The following is a 19,020-nucleotide window of genomic DNA, read 5'->3' as shown; positions in this document are numbered from 1 at the left end:
ACAGGGAGGCCACAGGGAACAGGAGGCCACAGGGAACAGGCCTCTCAATCAGTCCATAGCAGAATGAGCATATCCCGGGATCACCTGCCTAGGATTATTAGGTGAGCAAGAAATATGCTTCTATGGTGTTAATTCACTGAATGTTAGGGGTTTATTTGTTAGAGCAAGTAGTACTACCCTAATAAAATCTCCTGCTGTATATTTGTGTGTAATATCCACACATAACAAAAGTCCAATTTCAACAAATTTCACATGGTTCATTTCAAACACCTCCATCTTCCTTGTAATACAGAAAAATGTTACTTGCCCCTTATTAGCAACACAGTGATTATCGAAAGATTGTTTTAACATGTCTATAATCCCTAGTACTGTTTTCTGAAATAGCAGTAATTTTAACTTCTGAGAGGAAGAGATATGAACTTACTGAGTAAGATATTTCTTCTGGGACTTCAAATTTCCATTATTAAAATCATAAATTTCAAAGCATGTCAATGAGATGTGAACAAGAAGCTCTACTAGTCAGTCTGCTAGAGACAGTTAGAGACTCCAAAATTTCTATCAAGTAGACTTAATGGAGTATTTAACAATTTCTTGAAAGTAAAAACTCCTTATAGTCCAAAGAAATAACTGCATTGGCAATGATGAGATTTCACGTAATGTGACACAAGATACAGAAAGAAATCCTGTGCAGAGTCAAATGTCTTCCAAAATGCACCAGACAGGTGAGCTACTTTATGACTATTAATCAGGCAAACTTTGACTTCATTTAAGCTTATATTGCCCCACAAATTCATACCTCACTATGATAGCCAACATTTAGATTTAAAAAAAAAAAGTTTAGTATCACTTGCTAGAGATCTTTACTTCTTCATCGATGAAGAAGTGACTCAAAGAATGCTAAACTTTGGGAATTATCTGTAACCCTAAGGTTTACCCTGAGCATGTGCAGGAAAAATAAAGAAGCACCAAATAAGCCTCCAGTTCTATAAGAAGTCAACATCAACTAAAAGACCAGTATCAGTCTATATATCCACTGTAGGCTTTGTTCTAAGTACTAGATACTGTCCTAAGTTTCTAGTTGACTATTGATCATCTCCTATAAACATTTTCTAGAGGCACCTGACGTTCAACACTTTCAAAATTACCTCATCATCATCCTTTCCCTTCATGTCCAACTCTGTATCTTTGATATATTCATGATTTTGGTGAATAGCCCAATAATACTCCAGTTACCTAATCAAAAATGAACTTTACCAACCTTCTTCACTCACAATTCTAGGCATTCACATGCATACACTCATTTCCAAGATTTAGAGATGAAAACATGTCAGGAAATATCCTCAAGTTGAATCTCCTTCTCCATCCCTACTATGTCAAATTATATTATCTTCCACCTTGAGTTAGGTGGCAGCATCCTGAAGACCATACTTTCTACCTGCTACCTAACCAGATACTCATGAGCAACTCTCTATATTATTGCAAAGTTCCTCCTAAAGCACAAATCTAACCAGGCTTTTCCCCCATTATACTATTTTAGCAATCCCTGGAGGTTTCCAGAATAATACTAATACTGAACATCCTTGGTCATTTAATTTCTGACCCCCAAATTTGTTATGTACCAGTCTCCTTCCACTTCTTATATATTCTATATCTCAGCCTTACTAAAATCAGTAACAAATTAAAATAATAATTAAATTCAAATTTTAAAATTAAATTTACTAGAAATTCTCTGTATGCCCTATGATAGTGAGTGTTTCTAAGCTTTCACATATGATAACTTCTGGGAGGAAGAGATAAGAACTTACTGAAAGAGGAATTTCTTCTGGGACTTCAAATTTCCATTATCAAAATTTAAATATAATTGAACAAAAAAGCCTACAATGCTTTTTCCCACCCCAACAGACTTCTGACCTCCAGATTCAATTAAAGCATTATCTCAGCTTATGGAAACTTCCTTAACCTACCCATAAAAGAGATGCTCCTTTCTCTGTACACTTACACCATAAGATGCATACTTCACATGGCACTAACAGCACCAATAAAGCTGTTGGTTAACATGTCAGTCATTCTTGTTATTGCTCATCTCACTGTGGTTGATTGAGGGGCTAGCATAAAACAAACCATTAATTAGTCAAATTTGTTGATAACTAATAACCAGGTTTAAAATAAGCCCAGTTTGTTTTACTAACATTTTATTTTGGTTTGGTTTTGATTTATAGGATGAAAGTGGAGCAGTAAACTTCAGATGACAGTACCTATGTTGGCAATAAATATGTTAGGTATTTTCTGAAGATAAATTCTTTATTCTCAAAGTCTTTTTCGCACAGTGTATTCTGAGTGAGACCACCCTAAAGCACAGATGAAAAGAGAGTTTACTGAATGCTGTGACATTTAGATGCCAGATCTTATTTTTTCTCTCCCTGGTTGTCTAGAGAAACCAGGGACATATTTTGTTGAATAACTGAATGAATTATGAAATTAGTAAAAAAAAAAAAGTTAAATAGGAATGAACACTGTTTCTACACTATATTAGCTTAAATGAAATTTTAATTTTAACTTTATCTGCTCTTAACAGGTAAAATTAACTAGAATAACATACTGTCATGAAGAAAGGGTCTTGGGTTAGAAAGAGTAGGAACGATGTGGTAGTTGAGGCTGGGAAGGAAAACCTGGAAGTGTTGAAGATGATAATCTGCCCTCACAGAGAGAATTGGCTAGCTAGCTGTTGTGATGAATGAAAGAAAGGTAGGGATGAATGTTAAGCAGAAGCAGCTATCCTGAAGAAAGAAAACTATGGGAAATATTTCTTCTTCCTAGAGAAATCAAAGTCAAAGCAGTTGTAAAATTGAGTTGCCATTTTTGAGTTTTGACACCAAAATAACCCTCAGAGCTGAAGAAAAAATGCAAAGTCAAAGAATGTTTGTTTCATATTTAAATTAATGGAAATACTGAAAGATGAGATCTCTGAGCTGATAGGCAAACTTTTCAGCTCTGCATAGGACTTTCTTGGAATCATCAGTTCCAAACAATTAGCAATTTTCTGAAGACCCGTCTAAATATCTTTCTCTCCTCAACTCTCAGCAGATTCCCTTGCCAATTATCTTACTGGAAAAAAAAAAAAAAAAAAAACAGAAGCCTCGTGGCCATCTGTATTTCCTCTTTGGAGAAGTGTCTTTTTAGCTCTTCTACCCATTTTTTTGATGAGGTTGTTCATGCTATTTTTATCGAGTTTCTTCAGCTCTTTGTATATCTTTGTGATCAATCCTTTATCATTAGTATTGTGTGAAAAAACTTTCTCCTAATCAGAGTGGTGTCTCTTTGTTTTGTGTAATGTCTCTTTTGCTGTACAGAATCTCTTTAGCTTGATGTAGTTGTTGTAAAACAACTTTCCTTCACTATCCTTGCTTTGGATGTTGTATCTTTAAAGATGTTACTGAGGTGTATGTCGTGTAGTGTTTCTCCCACCTTTGCTTCCAGATACTTTATGGTTTTGGTCTTATGCCTAGGGCTTTAATACAATTTAAGTTGGTTTTTTGTGCATGGTGCGAGGTAGGGATGTAGCTTCATTTTTTTGCATATAGCAGCATAGTTTTCCCAGCATCATTTGTTGAACAAACTTTCTTTGTTCCATTGCATATTCATTGTTCTTTTGTCAAAGATTAGCCATCCATAAACTTGTGGGTTTATATCTGTGTTTTCTATTCAAATCCACTGGTCTATGTGCCTATTCTTGTTCCAGTGCCACGCAGTTTTAATTATTACGGCTTTGTAGAATAGCTTGTAGCTAACAGGCATATGAAAAAATGTTCAACATCACTTGTAATAAGGGAGATGCAAATTAGAGCCACATTCTCCAGTGAGCATGGCACATTTTAAAACAACTAGCAACAACAAATGTTGGCAAGGAAGTGGTGAAAAAGGAACTCTCCTACACTGCTAGTGGGAATGAAAACTAGTACAATTACTATGGAAAGTTGTTTGGAGATTTCTCAAACTGCTAAAAATGGACCATCCATATGCCCTAGCAATTCCATTCCTAGGTATCTGCCCAAAGGACACAAAAACTGAATCAAAAAGACACCTGCACCTCCATGTTTATTGCTACTCTATTTACAATAGGGAACACATGGAATCAACCCAAATGCCCAAAAGTATATGACTGTATTAAAAAGATTTGGTACATATATACAATGGAACATTACTCAGCAAGCAGAAAAGATAAACTCATGCCTTTTGCAGCAACATGGAGCATAAGGGATTGGGGGTGGTGAGGTGGGGGGGGCAAAACAATTGTAATAAAAAAAAACTAAATACAATGAACAACTATATATCAGAGACATTTTATGGGAATGGGGGAGTGGGATCAAAAATGGGGTGGGAAAGGTGCATGGGACTATAGTGATGGCACATGAGTGAATTGGTGGTGGGAAGTCCACAGGGATTATCACCGAGATGGAAAATGAACAAAATGAAGAATGATGTAAAAATAAATTTGGAAAAAAAAAAGAAGCCATTAGGGGCCCTCCCTTCTGGCCAACAGATTAAAATGAAGCACTGCAAAGCTAGCTGCAGCAGCTTCAAAATGACTTCAATCCCATTCCCCAGCCAGGGAGGTGACCACAGCAGACCTCTTCTGTCTCATCTGCTGCTCCCTTCAGCAGTATACTTCATCAATCTGCCTGTTTTTTCTCCCCACTCTGTCTCTGGTGAATCCTCACACTGACCCTGCACCTCTGGCCTGAACCCCAGCTCTGTATGCATAAATAGATCTTTTAAAAAAGAAAACAGAAGCCATCAGGAATATGATTGTCTTCTACTGCCTTAATGTCCTCTCCACCTCTCGACTCATGTGCTCTTTAAATGTCTACATTTTAAGTCAAATTAGCTCATTTGAACTGTCACAAAACTTTGAAAAAATTGAGTAGCTACAGTGTCTAGGTCAGAGAAAAAGGACACATCAGCAGTTCTAACTTTCCCCAGCAATGCATTTACTGATCTCACCTTTACAGAGGCCTAACTGGTATGACTTGATTATTCAGCACAGTTTGCTGATGTTACTTAGATTGGTCGATACAGGGTAATGTGAACAGACCACTGAATATGAAGAGCCCAATACTTGCTCTGTGAGTTGCTCATGGCATTATGAGAACATTTGTTCTCCTAAAAGCTCAGGATGCCAACTCCTTCTTAATAAAACATTAGTTTAGCTCTACTGGGATGCAATTAACCACTTTGTCATGGACTGCCTAGTCTTAAAAATAAAAGGAAGTCACAGAGGCCTTGAAATCAATCTACTAGACTGCAACACAAGATTCTAATCTATAAGAAAAAAGCTTAGGTAAACAATTATACTCTTGGCAAAAGATCGTATGTGGTATAATTACTCATATTTCATCTGCTGTTTCCTCTCAAAAGAAAACCATTGGCCTCCCACAAGGAAAGGTTGCTATATTTGTTGTTCTTTTCATTCTACAGGGATGTTTTTGTCTCAATTATTGGCATGAACATGCCATAACTAATTGGCACAGGATATTTCACACTGTAAGTATCTTGCCAGTTTTTGAAGTCTGTTTGAAAATACTATACAATCTAAAGGGGCAGAGGTTTGAGCCAACTCCTTTAGAACTCATATGGATAATCAACAGAATGGATTTCTTGGCTGTAGTTGTTCCCCTTTGTATTATTATAAATGATGTATCAGGTACCATTGACTGATTATCTGAGCAACAGTTCCAAGACCTTAATACCAGGAATGAAAGATAACAAGAACACTTTGGCCCCGGAATTATTTTCAGTAATTCCTTTGGTTGAAAACAATACAATTCTGTCAGAATCAGAGTGTTTTCAAACTGTCCTTCACTTTTGCAGAGAAAAAGGAGAGCACAGGATTGAGGTGACCAGACCCCCCACAATAAATTTACACTGGAAAGGATGAGGCAGCAGGTACAACAGAGAAAATATGAGATTAGAAATCAGTCAGAACTTACATGTCAGAATCTTCAACAGTAAAGTGGAGAAAATAATACTAATTTTCAGAATTATAGGAATGAGCAATAACGATACAGATTTCCTGATATGTATTAACTGCTCCATCAAAACTGGTTCCCTTCACATTTGTTTTTTGCTATCATTCATCATAGTATAACTCAAAGGTTGTATTGACATCTCCTAGGGAATATTCAGTTTAAAGGCAAAGGCTATCCTAGGATAAGCTGTGATGATCATAGGATTCATTAAGAGGTTAGAAACTGCACTCAGAATAGTGAGCTGTCATTACATTATACTACCATACCAGATATGATCTAGAAATAAAATTTAGAATTTGTTCACTCAGATTCTTCAACCTTATGCCTGAGTTTCTTAGTTAAAAATACCAATACAAGTAAGAGATTGATGCTAAGTTGACCAATTTTAACAGATCCTCAAAGGAGTTTAATTCTTGCTTCAATTACTGACCCCTTTTCAGATTAAGAATACAAATGTTGGCCCTCCCTGGTGGTGCAGCAGGTTAAAGCACAGCACTAAGAAGCTAAACCCACTTCCACATGAGTTCAATCCCCGCCTGCCTCCGAGGTGACCACATGGTGTGGCAGACCTCTCCTGACCCGCTTGCTGCTCCCCTCAGCAGTGTACTTCAACGATCTGCCTGTTCTGCTCCCCACTCTGTCTCTGGTGAATCCTCTCACCCTCCGCATTTCTGGCTTGTACCCCAGTTCTGTATAAATAAATAAAAAAAAAAGAATACAAATGTCTGCACTCTGAGTTTAACAATTTTAGTCTGGAATATCAGTGTGTGGAGTCACTTGTCTGTTCTGCATCCTGCGACACTGTTCCCTATATCCCAGGAGGCCTTTTATTATCTAAGTGTGTCTACAAAATTTTGCAGATACCCTGAACCTATTCTTATGCAAGCACCCTCAATTCCCTGGTTCTATTGTACTCACTTCTCCAAATCCAAGATCTGGTTAAACACAATGCTTCACCTCCTAAATCTAAAAACCTATGACTAAATGTAAGTGGAAGAAAACACATCACCGTGCTCAGAGATACCATGAGCTTCATGTGGATCTTATTGCTGCTCAGCAAATCTACTAAATGTAACCCTTGTCCATGGATTGCTCCTTTATCTTATATTTCCACTTCACACTTATTCTACCTCCTCACACCTTCAATACCTCCTCGCCTCCATCATTCCTACACTCCGTCGATAATAATGTTCCCTATTTTAGTGAGAAAAGGAGACTTATCAAGTGTGTACTGTAAATTTACTTGTCTTTTCCCTATGAGGATGTAAGGTAAGGAACTTTGTATATACAAGGCCTAGATACACACCTAAAGCACAAACTGTGTTCAGATATTTCGGCACCAAAAATTAATAAAATAAATAAGGGCATAAGTATTTTACAAAGAATACAATGTCTGCACAAATGTCATGAAAGGGTTCACGTTAAGAAACTAGTGCTCAAGGTTAAAACAAAAGTCTACTATCTCCAAGTTCAATGCACTCTAGACTCAATTCGTCTTGATAGTATGGTGCTATCACTCAGTCTCAACTGCTGTTTCCCAAAAGTTCCATGGTTCCCTTTATTTGAGTAAAAGTTAAAAGGAAAATTTAAAAAAAATAAAAAGCTAAAAGGCAATTACAGATGGAGACATACAGCTGGGGAGGGAAAGGGGTTCAGAGAGGGGAGGGAAGATAGACATTTTGTTTCAGAGAGGGGAGAGTACAATGGACTATGGTGATGGTACACAAGTGCTGTGGAGGTGGGAGACTTATAGGGACTACACCCCAGGGAAGAAATCAAATATTGTACAAAATTGAACAATAAACAATGTAATAAAATAAGATATTTCATAAACCCCCCCAAAAAAAGGGGGGGAGGGTAGTTATTCTACCAGGGTTTCAAAACTTTCCTACAATGCTAGCTTCATAGCAACAGTGCAATGATTACTTAATGGCATAAATATTTTATGTCTATTGAATTTTTCATATTAAATTTACAGCTTGCATGAATAATAGAAAGTAGTTCATATATACCATTCATAGTTACACTGTACAATTCTTTTTCAGTAATCTGTTATAGATGTAAAAAGTGTAGAAGCGTCCCAAAATAAAAGTCAACTTAAAATAAACATTGCTCTACAAATTCTGGCACTGAGAAGAGATATTTTACTCTCATGATTTTCACAATGGAATCTAGTTTTTCATATAGATTCTGATCTATTGGGTCCATGATTCAAATATCCAGATCTGAGTTTTCTGTATTTTAAGAATAAATTTTGCATTTAAAAGATAGTGTGCCACAAAGATATACATAGAACTGATGAAACTCAACAAAAATAAACAACCTCATCAAAAAATGGGAGAAGAGCTAAAAAGACAGTTCTCCAAAAAGGAAATGAAGATGGCCAGCAGCATATGAAGAATAGTCAACATCACTTGTAATAAGGGAGATGCAAATTAAAACCATAATGAGATACCACCTCACCCCGGTGAGAATGGCACATCTGAAAACAACTAGCAACAACAAATGTTGGTGAGGATGTGGAGTAAAAGGAACTCTCCTGCAAACTAGTACAATCACTATGGAAAACTGTTTGGAGGTTCCTCAACCTACTAAACATGGAGCTTCCATATGACCTAGAAATCCCACTCCTGGGCATCTACCCAAAAGACACAAAAACACTGTTCAAAAAGATACCTGCACACCCCCATGTTTATTGCTGCTTTATTTGCAATTGGAAAGACGTAGATGCTCAAAAGTAGATGACTTGATTAAAAAGATGTGATACATATACACAGTGGAATATTACTCAGCAACCCAGAAAAAGAAACACATGCCTTTTACAGCAACATGGATAGAGCTGGAACAAATCATGCTTAATGAAATAAACCAAAAAGGAAAAAGAAAAATACCGAATGGCTTCACTCATAGCAGGAGTATAATGGATCAGACAAGAAAATAATAATAATAATGAACAACTATATGCCAGAGACATTTTATGGGGGTGGAGTGGGGAATGGGATCAAACAGTCGGGGGAGGGAAATGACAGGACTATGGTGATGGCATATGGGTGATTTGGTGATGGGAAACCCACAGGAACTACAACTGAGATGGAAAATTGCACAAAATAATGTAAAAATAAACTAGTATATTATTTATTAAAAAAAGACAGTGTGCCACACGAAGAGCTCTGTGATTCCCATGTGAGGATGTAGAGACGGGGATCAGAGGTAGATAAAGGAAGAGGCATTGACTTGAAAAATAAACGTTTCTATCAGTACCCTTTCCCCAATCTCACTATAAAATCCTATCAAATTTGATTTTCCACAAATAGACCACATAGACACTGATAACACGATTTAATGTTCATCAGGTCAAAACTGTGAGGAAGTCCTGTACTTTACAATTTCAGCTATAGCAAGATATCACTCAAAGCAAATGAGAAAAAAAATCACCAAACATACATATAAATTTGTATTTTTGAATGAAAAAATGACAAAAGCTTTCTCCTCAATATTGCAGAAGAAAATCATTTGAAAAATAAGTCAGATCACAAATAATAAACCAATTATTTTCCTTTATTTTATCACTTAATGATAGCTATTAGCTTCTAGTTTTTCATAGATGTTCCTCACCAAATTGAGTAAATTCCCCTCTATTTTTACATTCCTGAGAGTTTTTCCAGAAAGTTTATGATGAATTTGTTTTGGTTTTTGTCAAGCATTTTTTCTATATAACTGATATGATCACATGATTTTTCTTCTTCAGTAGACTTTGATCAATGTTTCTGAATGCTGAACCAGTCTTGTATGTATATATTCACAAGAATTGTTCTATAATTTTCCTTTCTTGTAATGTCTTTTTCTGGTTTTGATATGAGCATAGTACTTGTCTCGCTGTTAGAAGAATTCCCTTTATCCTTATTTTTCTTGAACACATTTATTCAATTTATTTAATAGGGAGGATATAGGATTATTATTTCTCCTAGTATAAGCTCTAGTAGTTTGTGTCTTTCAGGGGGTTGACCCATTTCTGATATTGGAAGTTTGGGTTTTCTCTTTTTTTTTTTTTTTTGTTACCCAACTTTAATGATCTTTTCATAGAACCATTTTTGGGCTGTGGTGATTATTTTCTCTCTCTCTGTTTTCCTATTTCTTATTTCACTGTCTTGTACTCTAAGGTTTTATTTATTTATTTATTTATTTATTGCTTTTATTAAACTTGCTTTGGATAAAATTTCTCTTCTCTGTCTAGTTTTCTAAGTTGAAAGCATAGGCTTCTTTTATCTGTCTTCTTCACTGATAAATTTATTTAATGTTATGCATTTCTCATTGTTACTTTTGCTGTGTCCCACAAATTTGGTAAGTTGTATTTTCATCTTTATATAGCTAAAGTATATTTTCCTAATTTATCTTAAAGTTTCTTCTTTGACACACAGGTTACCTAGAGATGTGTTAATTTCTAAAATTTGGAGATTTTCTAGCTATCTTTTGTTATTGGTTTCTTATTGAATTCCATTGTGATCTAAGAACATACTTCAAAGATCCCTACTCTTTTCAATTTGCTAGAATGATCTATCTTGAAAAGAACATATCCTGCTACTGTTGGATGGCATGCCTTGAATTTTAAAACAAACAAATGATCATTAAACCTACATACTAGAAAACTAGTCTATTAATAAATAGTATTTAAATTTATCCTAAATTTCCCAGACACTGGGCAATGAGCAAAGGCAGAGGAATAGGCGATATGGATCCAAATGTGAATACATTATTTAATCTTCCAGGAGATAATTTAATACACACTTTTTCAGAAACATTCAAAAATAAATAGTTCTATTTTATGCTTTAAATGGTTATCACTTGTAAAACATTTTCTAATGCAATTTGATGCTAACAAGAAATGCAGCAGGTATAATACTACATGTGTGAATTTATTTATAAAAAATAGAGTTGTGAGTTTTTCTATAATTATGATTACATCTGAAAGGTTAAAGATTTTCTGCTAGTTTTTCTTAAAAAAGATAAATAAAAAAGACAATCTTTACCAAATGCAAAGAGGAAGACATTGCATATTTAGTCTTCCAAGAGATTATTTTAAAAATAACTTTTCATCAAAACAACTTCTAAGTATTATATTAAAAAAAACTTCTAATGGTATTTCAAAAACTTCATTTATGTGATATGTATTCCTAATTTAAGAATAGTTGGAGAGGGGATAAAAGTACATGCTACTGACTATAGCTTTCTACCGTAGTCTCTTTGAATATTATAATCAATAAGACTAAAATCAGGATTTTGGCATTTTGTGAATCACTTTCTAAGTGACAAAAAATTCTTCACATAATATATCTAGCTACATCTACTCAAAAGAAGCTACAAGAACTAAATAAGAGGTGAAAAATAACCTGAAAATGTCAAGAAATCAAATCATGTCAACAAAATTCTATCAACTAATTAATTGTATTCTAATTTTCCCAAACTATCCCACAAGTTATAACACATTTTGTTTCTGAAGCACACCCTGGTAGAAGTTGTTGAAACTGCCAATTTTTTATTCTAAAACTAAAAATTCTCTATGAAATCTCTTATGTCTTACCACAATTTCTTTTATTAAAACGAGTTAACCAAGTCTTATTTCAACTTTATATATCCATTCAAACATTATGACTAAATTGAAGTTCCTGGACAGTTACTATTACGAATGTAAAGGAAAACAAGAGCCACCAAGCAAGTTTTTGTCTCCCAGTTTAACCAGTGGATTTTATTAAAATAATAATAATCATTTAAGTGACAGTCTAATTGGCAAGTGTGATAATTCCTTTGAAAATTACCTTTTGTTGAATCATCCTCTATTGGCTGTTTGAACAATGTAATGTCCTTGAAAGTGCATAGGAATAAGACCACCTTTTCATGTTCATTTCTTATTGGTGCAATTTGCATATAAAACCAAACAGGGGTCCCTGTAAAAATGAGAAAGACAACACATGTGATATAACCACACAATGCTTAGCCTCCTACCATCTGTCTTCTTTCAGCTGCCAACCATTCTGCCAAGAACCAACACCAAACTACAATATTTCAATTGCTAAAAAGCATCAAGAAAGCTTTGATTTTTGTACTAACTGCCAATTATTCAAAAAAATAAAAACTTCTATTTCAAACCCAAATAATAAACTCTAAAATGAAGCCCTGGGTGTCATACCACAAAGAAAGAGCACAGGAACACAAAGGCATTCTCCCTACTCGAGTGATTTCAGCAGTACCTCTAGGTGTGGGTCGGAATACAACCCAAATGCTCACACCAACTCCCTTCTCGTGCTTCTCTCTTCTTGTCAACTGGGGAAGTGTTTCCCACTGACTTCAACAGCCATGCTTGTGGCTCTGATAAGCTTTACTCTCAGAGAAACCATCTAATGTTTCTTTTTTGTGTGCTTGTTTACAGGAGGTAACACATTAAAATATTACCAGTAGGTAACATTGATTAACAACAAAGCATGTGAGCCAGAGGTACAGGGTCACACCTCTCTAGATGTGTGTTACCATTCCCCACTCACCACCAAGGAAGGCACCAGAGGATGACAAGGAAGAGATTTTCTACCTCAAAACTCTCTCATCAGTCAGATGGACTTATCAGGTCATTCTATGGCTTGAACCGAGGATTTTCATGAGAGAAAAAGGACATAAACAGCACTGATACAGGTGTACACAGAGCGTGAAGCCTGTGAGGCAAGGTTACATCAACAAGGAGACAGGTCCCAGCCCTTAGGTGTGTCATGCGTCCCCATGAACCATCGCCTCCTACATCCCTCACTCAGAGCATAAGGCTCAACTGTCACCATGGTCTTCTAATCATAGTCTTGCAGACTCCAGAAGACAGTTTCTAGGTGTCCAAGTCCTGAAATTTGGATAAGTAAGGAATGGATAAAATGTCAAATAGTAAATATCTTAACACATGAGAAACGCACTTAAAGCGGTATGTAGCACTAGATCAAACACTGAAGGAATCAAAAAGACACATTTTTATCATATTAACTCTAAGTCATAGTGCAGTGAAGCCTCTTCAGTCTATCTTAAAAACATCCAGGAATTTGTCTGGTTTGGATTGCAGGGAGTGAAATGAGCAGCTATTACTAGTCTCTGGGTAACAGTTGACAGATATGGGTGATTTCCAGGGGAAGCACTTCCATACCTGTAGTCCAAAAAGTCACAGTATAATGTCCCCACAGAGGGGAATATGCCATTTAGATAAGGTGAGGAGATCTTACTACCTGGTTTAAATGTCAGAGAATTAGAGAGAAATTTCTAGGAAATATTCAGTTCCAAAAACCAGACCAGGAGGCCAGTGAAAAGACAGAGCGCTTTCCAGAATAATCATAGGATAAGACAGGGACCTCAAAACCAATCACACTGTCTCCCAGAGAGGCTTGTTCTTTGTTTTGTTTATTGTATACACGTGTCCACTCACTGTGAGTGAGGGACAGTCTTAACAGGTCACCAGATGCGGACACTGGCAGAAGCATGGCCTATGGCTCAAATACAGGCAGCATGAGGCAGCAGAGTCATAAACAGAGAAAAGGGCATTAAAAATAAGTCGAGAGCCCTCCCAGGGAGCTGCTGGTGCAGCAGGTTAAAGCACAGCACTAAGAAGCTAAAGCCACTTCCACATGAGTTCAATCCCCACCCTGGAGGTGACCCACATGGTGCGGCAGACCTCTCCTGACCCGTCCGCTGCTCCCCTCAGCAGTGTACTTCACCAGTCTGCCTATTCTGCTCCCCACTCTGTCTCTGGTGAAGCCTCTTACCCACCACACCTCTGGGCCTGTACCCCAGTTCTGTAAGCATAAATAAATAGATCTTTAAAAAATAAAAAAATAAATAAGGAACCTTTCTAAATAATCATCCCTGAGCTAGTGTTTCTCTTCCAACAGCTGAAACAGCTGTTTCAGAGCAATGGACCCAAAAAGTGGAGGCTGCAGGCCTCACTGGTAGTGCAGGGGTTAAAGTCTCAGTGCTATCAAGCTATCACCACCCACTACAGCATATTTTGATCACAGGCCAGGAAGCTGACCCACATGACCCAGCAGCAGACTTACCCTGTCTTACCCACTGCTCCCCTCAGCAGTGTATTTCCATCAATCTGCCTGTTCTGCTCCCTACTCTTGCCTCTGGTGAATACTCTCATCTCTACATCTCTGACCTGTACTCTAGTTCTCGTGTGTATAAATAAATGAAAATAAATATTTTTTTTTAAAGTAGAGACTTCAAATTGAAATTTCAAACCTGACCTTATAAATCAGATACCCAATCCTCCCACTTACAAAATGATGTTTAACCAAATCACGTAATGCAGGTGTTTAAAAGAATTGGGCATTCGGGCATTCCCAAAACAGTTTGCTACAGACACAAAGTTTTCTATCATTTTAAAAAGTCATGAGAATATACTTTTTCAGTTAATGTTCAAAAGCCTTAAGTTAACTGTTTACAAGACTTTTTTAAAGCTGCTTTTAAGTATAGTAGGACTTTTTATCATACATGTATAACAACTCTCCTTCATATTAAAGAGGAAAAGAAAAAGCCCAATACAGATATTTCAAAGAAACGATACTCAAGTTTTTATCTGTAATTATGGGCTATATCTCCTACTGGCTCTAAATAGGCATCTACACATTTAAAGATGAAAGATAGCATCAGTAGATGATATGTACATTATTGTAAAAGGACCAGACAGGCCTGAATAAAGATAATTATCTTGGGCCAGATAATTACTTCAACCATTAAAAATAAAACAAAATAAACCACCTTGGAAGGGAAATTTTGGACATGTAAGATTCAAGATTACTGTTAACACAATATAATGATCATAAACAAAATGAAACTTCTACTGCTATATTTTAGAGAAACTCAACATCTATGGATTTGGTTTTATTTCTTTAAAACTTTAAAATAAGACAAAGATTTGTTTACTTTGACTAAACGTCAGAGTCTAATGACCTCAGTAATATGGGCTATTCTTCAATTGTTTGTTGAACTTGGGGCCTATATCTAAGTCACACATGAGGAGTTACATGCCTACATGAATGTGAAATGGAGTTTGGGGATTTGGATTTACTAGGGATTAGCAATACATATTTAGACCTGGTGAAAAGACCCAGAAAGCACCTGAAGCCTGACTTTTTTTCTGTTGGTAACAAGCCAACAGACATTTGGCTGTGACTTCAAAGAGAAATACTCTTCTACCTTGATCTACAGTGAAAGCCAAGGTGTGAAGTCAGCCCTTCCACTACAGCAAATGAACATACAAAACAAACCCTAGAAAATGAATATAAAATTGAGGCAATCAAGGGGAGGATGGAGGTGGGAGGATGGAGGTTACTACACCACACCCACCACCATTGCAGTGGCCCAGGGTAAAGACTTAAGAGTGCCTTAGTGGTGGGTGTGGCATAGAAACAAACACCTAAATTATATACAGCATTGTAAAACAATTTACCTCAATGAAAAATACCACAAAGTTAAAACAACACTAAAGATTAGGGTTTTTTTTTAACCAAAGTACACCTTTGCAAAGCAATGTTTAAGCTGATTATTTCTAAGATAATCTAGTAACTTAGTAACTTAAAAAAAAGAAACCCAAATTCAACTCCAAATATTCCACAGACAGCAGATTTTTGAATTAAAATGGAAAGGTTAAATTATGTTCCACAACATCCAACATAAACTAACAATGAACAAGTGTTCCTACTGAAGCAACAATGCTAGAATTTAATATCTTCCCATTTCTCCTAAAATCAAATAACTTTGCTATCATCTACAATCAAGATTAAATAAATGATCTTATTCATTTTTTATTAAAGTTAGCTTGTGAAAGTAGCAAAAAGAAATAAGAGACTAATGAAAGGAAACAAATTAGAAAGGAGATTTGGCTGATGAGTGTACTAGTTGTTTTTTTGGTTGTTTTTTTTTTAATTGTTATTTGATTTGTTTTCTTCTCCCCAAACTCTGATAGAGCCTATATTATGAGATCATAAGTGACTTTATAATGAACTGACCACTCACAAATTCCATAACAATTAATATAAATTTATCAGATATACATGGTCCATTCTGAAGATAATGACCACTTCCAATCGCCTTTTACACAAAATAGTGTGAGTCTAGCAAAAGGCCAAACTGGTAAAGATTCCCCTGAAGTAGATGTCATCAGATAACATCAATGTTATAGAAAGGTTATCACACATACTCTTGATAACAATTCCTTTTTTTCTTTAACCACAAGAAGAAATGAATTTCTGTTATTTCTAGTTGCTGTCAGGTAATTATAGGATCTTTACCATGACGATTAATTACAAAACATTCTGCTGCCATACAAAAAAAGAAAGTCACATTTAAAATGCACCATATCTTTTTTGTCCATTCTTCAAAGTATGGCTTTTCACAGATGGAATCATTTGTTAATTTTGCTTTCTAATTTCACCAGCAACTCCTGTCCCTGCCAAGAAAAGGAGCAGCGCAATTTTTTATTTTCTCTACACTATAGCTCAACTACCACTTACCAAAACATTATTAAAGAGTTAGATCATCTTATTGATAATTTAGATACCTACTGTTTTTCTTGTACAGAAGAACTTCAAAGCAGTTTGACTCATAGTTGTCAAAAGTTTGCCTGACTTTCTCAATGGTCTTCTTGTCTGTCAATTCCCCATACATAAAACTGGAAGGAAAAAAAATCCATTTCAGTTTTCTATTGCTTTCAAACTTATACAAAACATAAGTTGTTTAAATTTAGTTGCAAGATATAACAATACTCCCACAAAATGAACTAAAATATTGAAAGCCTCTTTGATCATGATTGTTAAACTCCTTACTAAAAGTTAGCTTTAGGCATTATTTCAGAGATAAATAGTCATCACTGTACACAATTCCTATACAAATAATGTTCAGTTGCTAGAGTACAGTTAAATAACGTCTTCCCAAAACACAGTTCAAAGCTCCGTAACTAGTTTATTAACTACAAATAGCTGCATAACCAATAAGCGCTGCTGCTAGCTTCTTGGTCTACGAGACAATGATATGCGTGAACAGTCACCTTATTCTTTCAAAGTCTACAGGATCAGTTACTGAGCATCTGTTACTGTGTTCATAAACACACAGCAAGGCAACTCCTCCAGTTGCCTCTGTGTCTCTTGGTGATAAACCTACATGACGTTTTATAAATTAGCAATCAAAGCTGAAATCAGTGGTCAAAGGTTAAAGTTCATCAAAGAAATGCAAAATGATAATGCATGAAATAAAATTCAAAGTGAACATATATGAATTTATTGAAGAAATATGTGACTGTGGACACCATAGTGGCCATTTGAGAGATGCTAGATGTGCAACCAGAACATTCGTAAGCTGAGCTTATCAGCTTAAGTCAGGAAAGTGAATGTGGTGAAAAGAATCAGTTTCCTGGAGAAAGATCCCAGTGAAAATACACTTTACATTAAAGAAGCTTTAGGAATGTGAAGAGCAGATGGATAAAGTACTTGAAGGGATTCAAACCTAGAAAGAAATAGAATAATTTTCTAAAAGAGAAGACTCTTTGTTCATGTTATGAGAATGCAAATATTGTTCAAAGGATTGGTGATGGTTTAATATTTCTTACAAAATATTAAATTAATTCTCAATTCCTAATATTCTAAATCACAGTGTACTGAATAAATATGCATTGTACTATTATTTTCATTTCCCTATATTTATCACCACCCATAAGAAAGCTTTCAATGTTTTGACAAACATTAGTAAAGGTAACAGAACAATTATATATTTTTTTCATTTAGAATTAAAATTATATTGCATTCTTTTAGTTTGAAGACCACAAAGAATGCAAAATTATATTGCATTCTTTTAGTTTGAAGACCACAAAGGCACCACATCACACATAAAATTTCTTAAGGTAGGTAAGGGTGTGGTTAATGGGAAGAGACAAATTAAAGGAGACATACACCACTGCTATAGCTACAGAAATATAGAAGACATAGACTAAAGCAGTAGTGAGCGTCTGCTCGCCCCAGAGAGTCCCTAGTGTTTGAAACTATTTTCTAAGAGAATCTCACCAAAAGTCTTAAAATGTACAAAACAGAATTCAATCACCATATATATGCCTTTATATTCTGCCCTTAATGCTTTCACAGTCCCTGAATATGAATCGGGTCTTAGGTAAATGGTTCCACTAATTGGTGTCATCTGGGACCATTTCTTCCACCTGGAAAAAATGCATGGTGCTGCCAGATCTCTGCACTATGTTTTCAAGGGTCAAGTATGTCTCTACTGTTGGTTTCATTTTGTTTTATTCAATTTTCAATGAATCAGCAATATGGCCAGAGGTAAATCCAAATGTGGTGGGACCTAAAGCTTATATAATTTTAGGGGTCCTCTTCAAGGAAAAGAATACAAAATTACAAAACAATATTAGCACAAAGCCTTAAAAGACAAGTGAGGGCCCCTGAAGGATAAGATTCATTATCCTCATGAGAAATCTGCCAGAAATGTATCAATCTAGAAAAATTTTAATACAAAAAGCAGAGTGTTAGCAAGATCAGAAAATCAGTAGGACTCGAGCAATTCTAATCACCACAGGACATTACAGACTAAGTACATCTTATAGTAACAGTAACCTAAGCAGCTAGAAACCTAAGGAAATAAATGGAGCTGACCAAAGATTGCCTGAGCACCGAGAATTCTGCATCCTGCATTTCAGTTACAATATTTCTTTCAGAAACAAGATGAAAATCTTAGGTTGTCATTACAATAGTAAAATAAGCAAGCACATCTCAAGCTGTAATGCCAGACTCTAGCTCCATTATCTTGCAGACAGACTAAAGCACCAACCTCAGTGCACTGAAAAGCGACGGTCCCTGACAAAGCCTGACTTTTCAGCTCGTGAGTGTCATGAAAATCTCTTGAAGGCATTACAACTAAATTGGAGCTCCTCAGTTGGAGGCACAAAGGAACCCTTCTTTCCCCTTCCCCC

At 35.8% G+C, this 19,020-nt stretch overlaps 1 protein-coding gene across 1 annotated transcript in view; it reads right to left on the bottom strand.

Annotated features, from left to right (window-relative positions):
* KCNH5 (potassium channel, voltage gated eag related subfamily H, member 5) overlaps positions 1-19,020 on the bottom strand; it is a 258,103-nt gene that overhangs the window by 210,252 nt on the left and 28,831 nt on the right. The window contains exons 3-4 of the mRNA XM_004681802.2: positions 16,613-16,719; positions 11,840-11,968 (exon numbers count right to left, since the gene is read on the bottom strand). Coding sequence (XP_004681859.1) covers positions 11,840-11,968; positions 16,613-16,719 — 236 coding nt within the window. The remainder of the gene's footprint in view (positions 1-11,839; positions 11,969-16,612; positions 16,720-19,020) is intronic.

Source organism: Condylura cristata, unplaced genomic scaffold (assembly GCF_000260355.1).
Source record: "Condylura cristata isolate star-nosed mole 26May11 unplaced genomic scaffold, ConCri1.0 scaffold00013, whole genome shotgun sequence".
Classification (NCBI taxonomy): Eukaryota; Metazoa; Chordata; class Mammalia; order Eulipotyphla; family Talpidae; genus Condylura; species Condylura cristata.
This window is presented reverse-complemented; position numbering and strand designations above follow the sequence as displayed.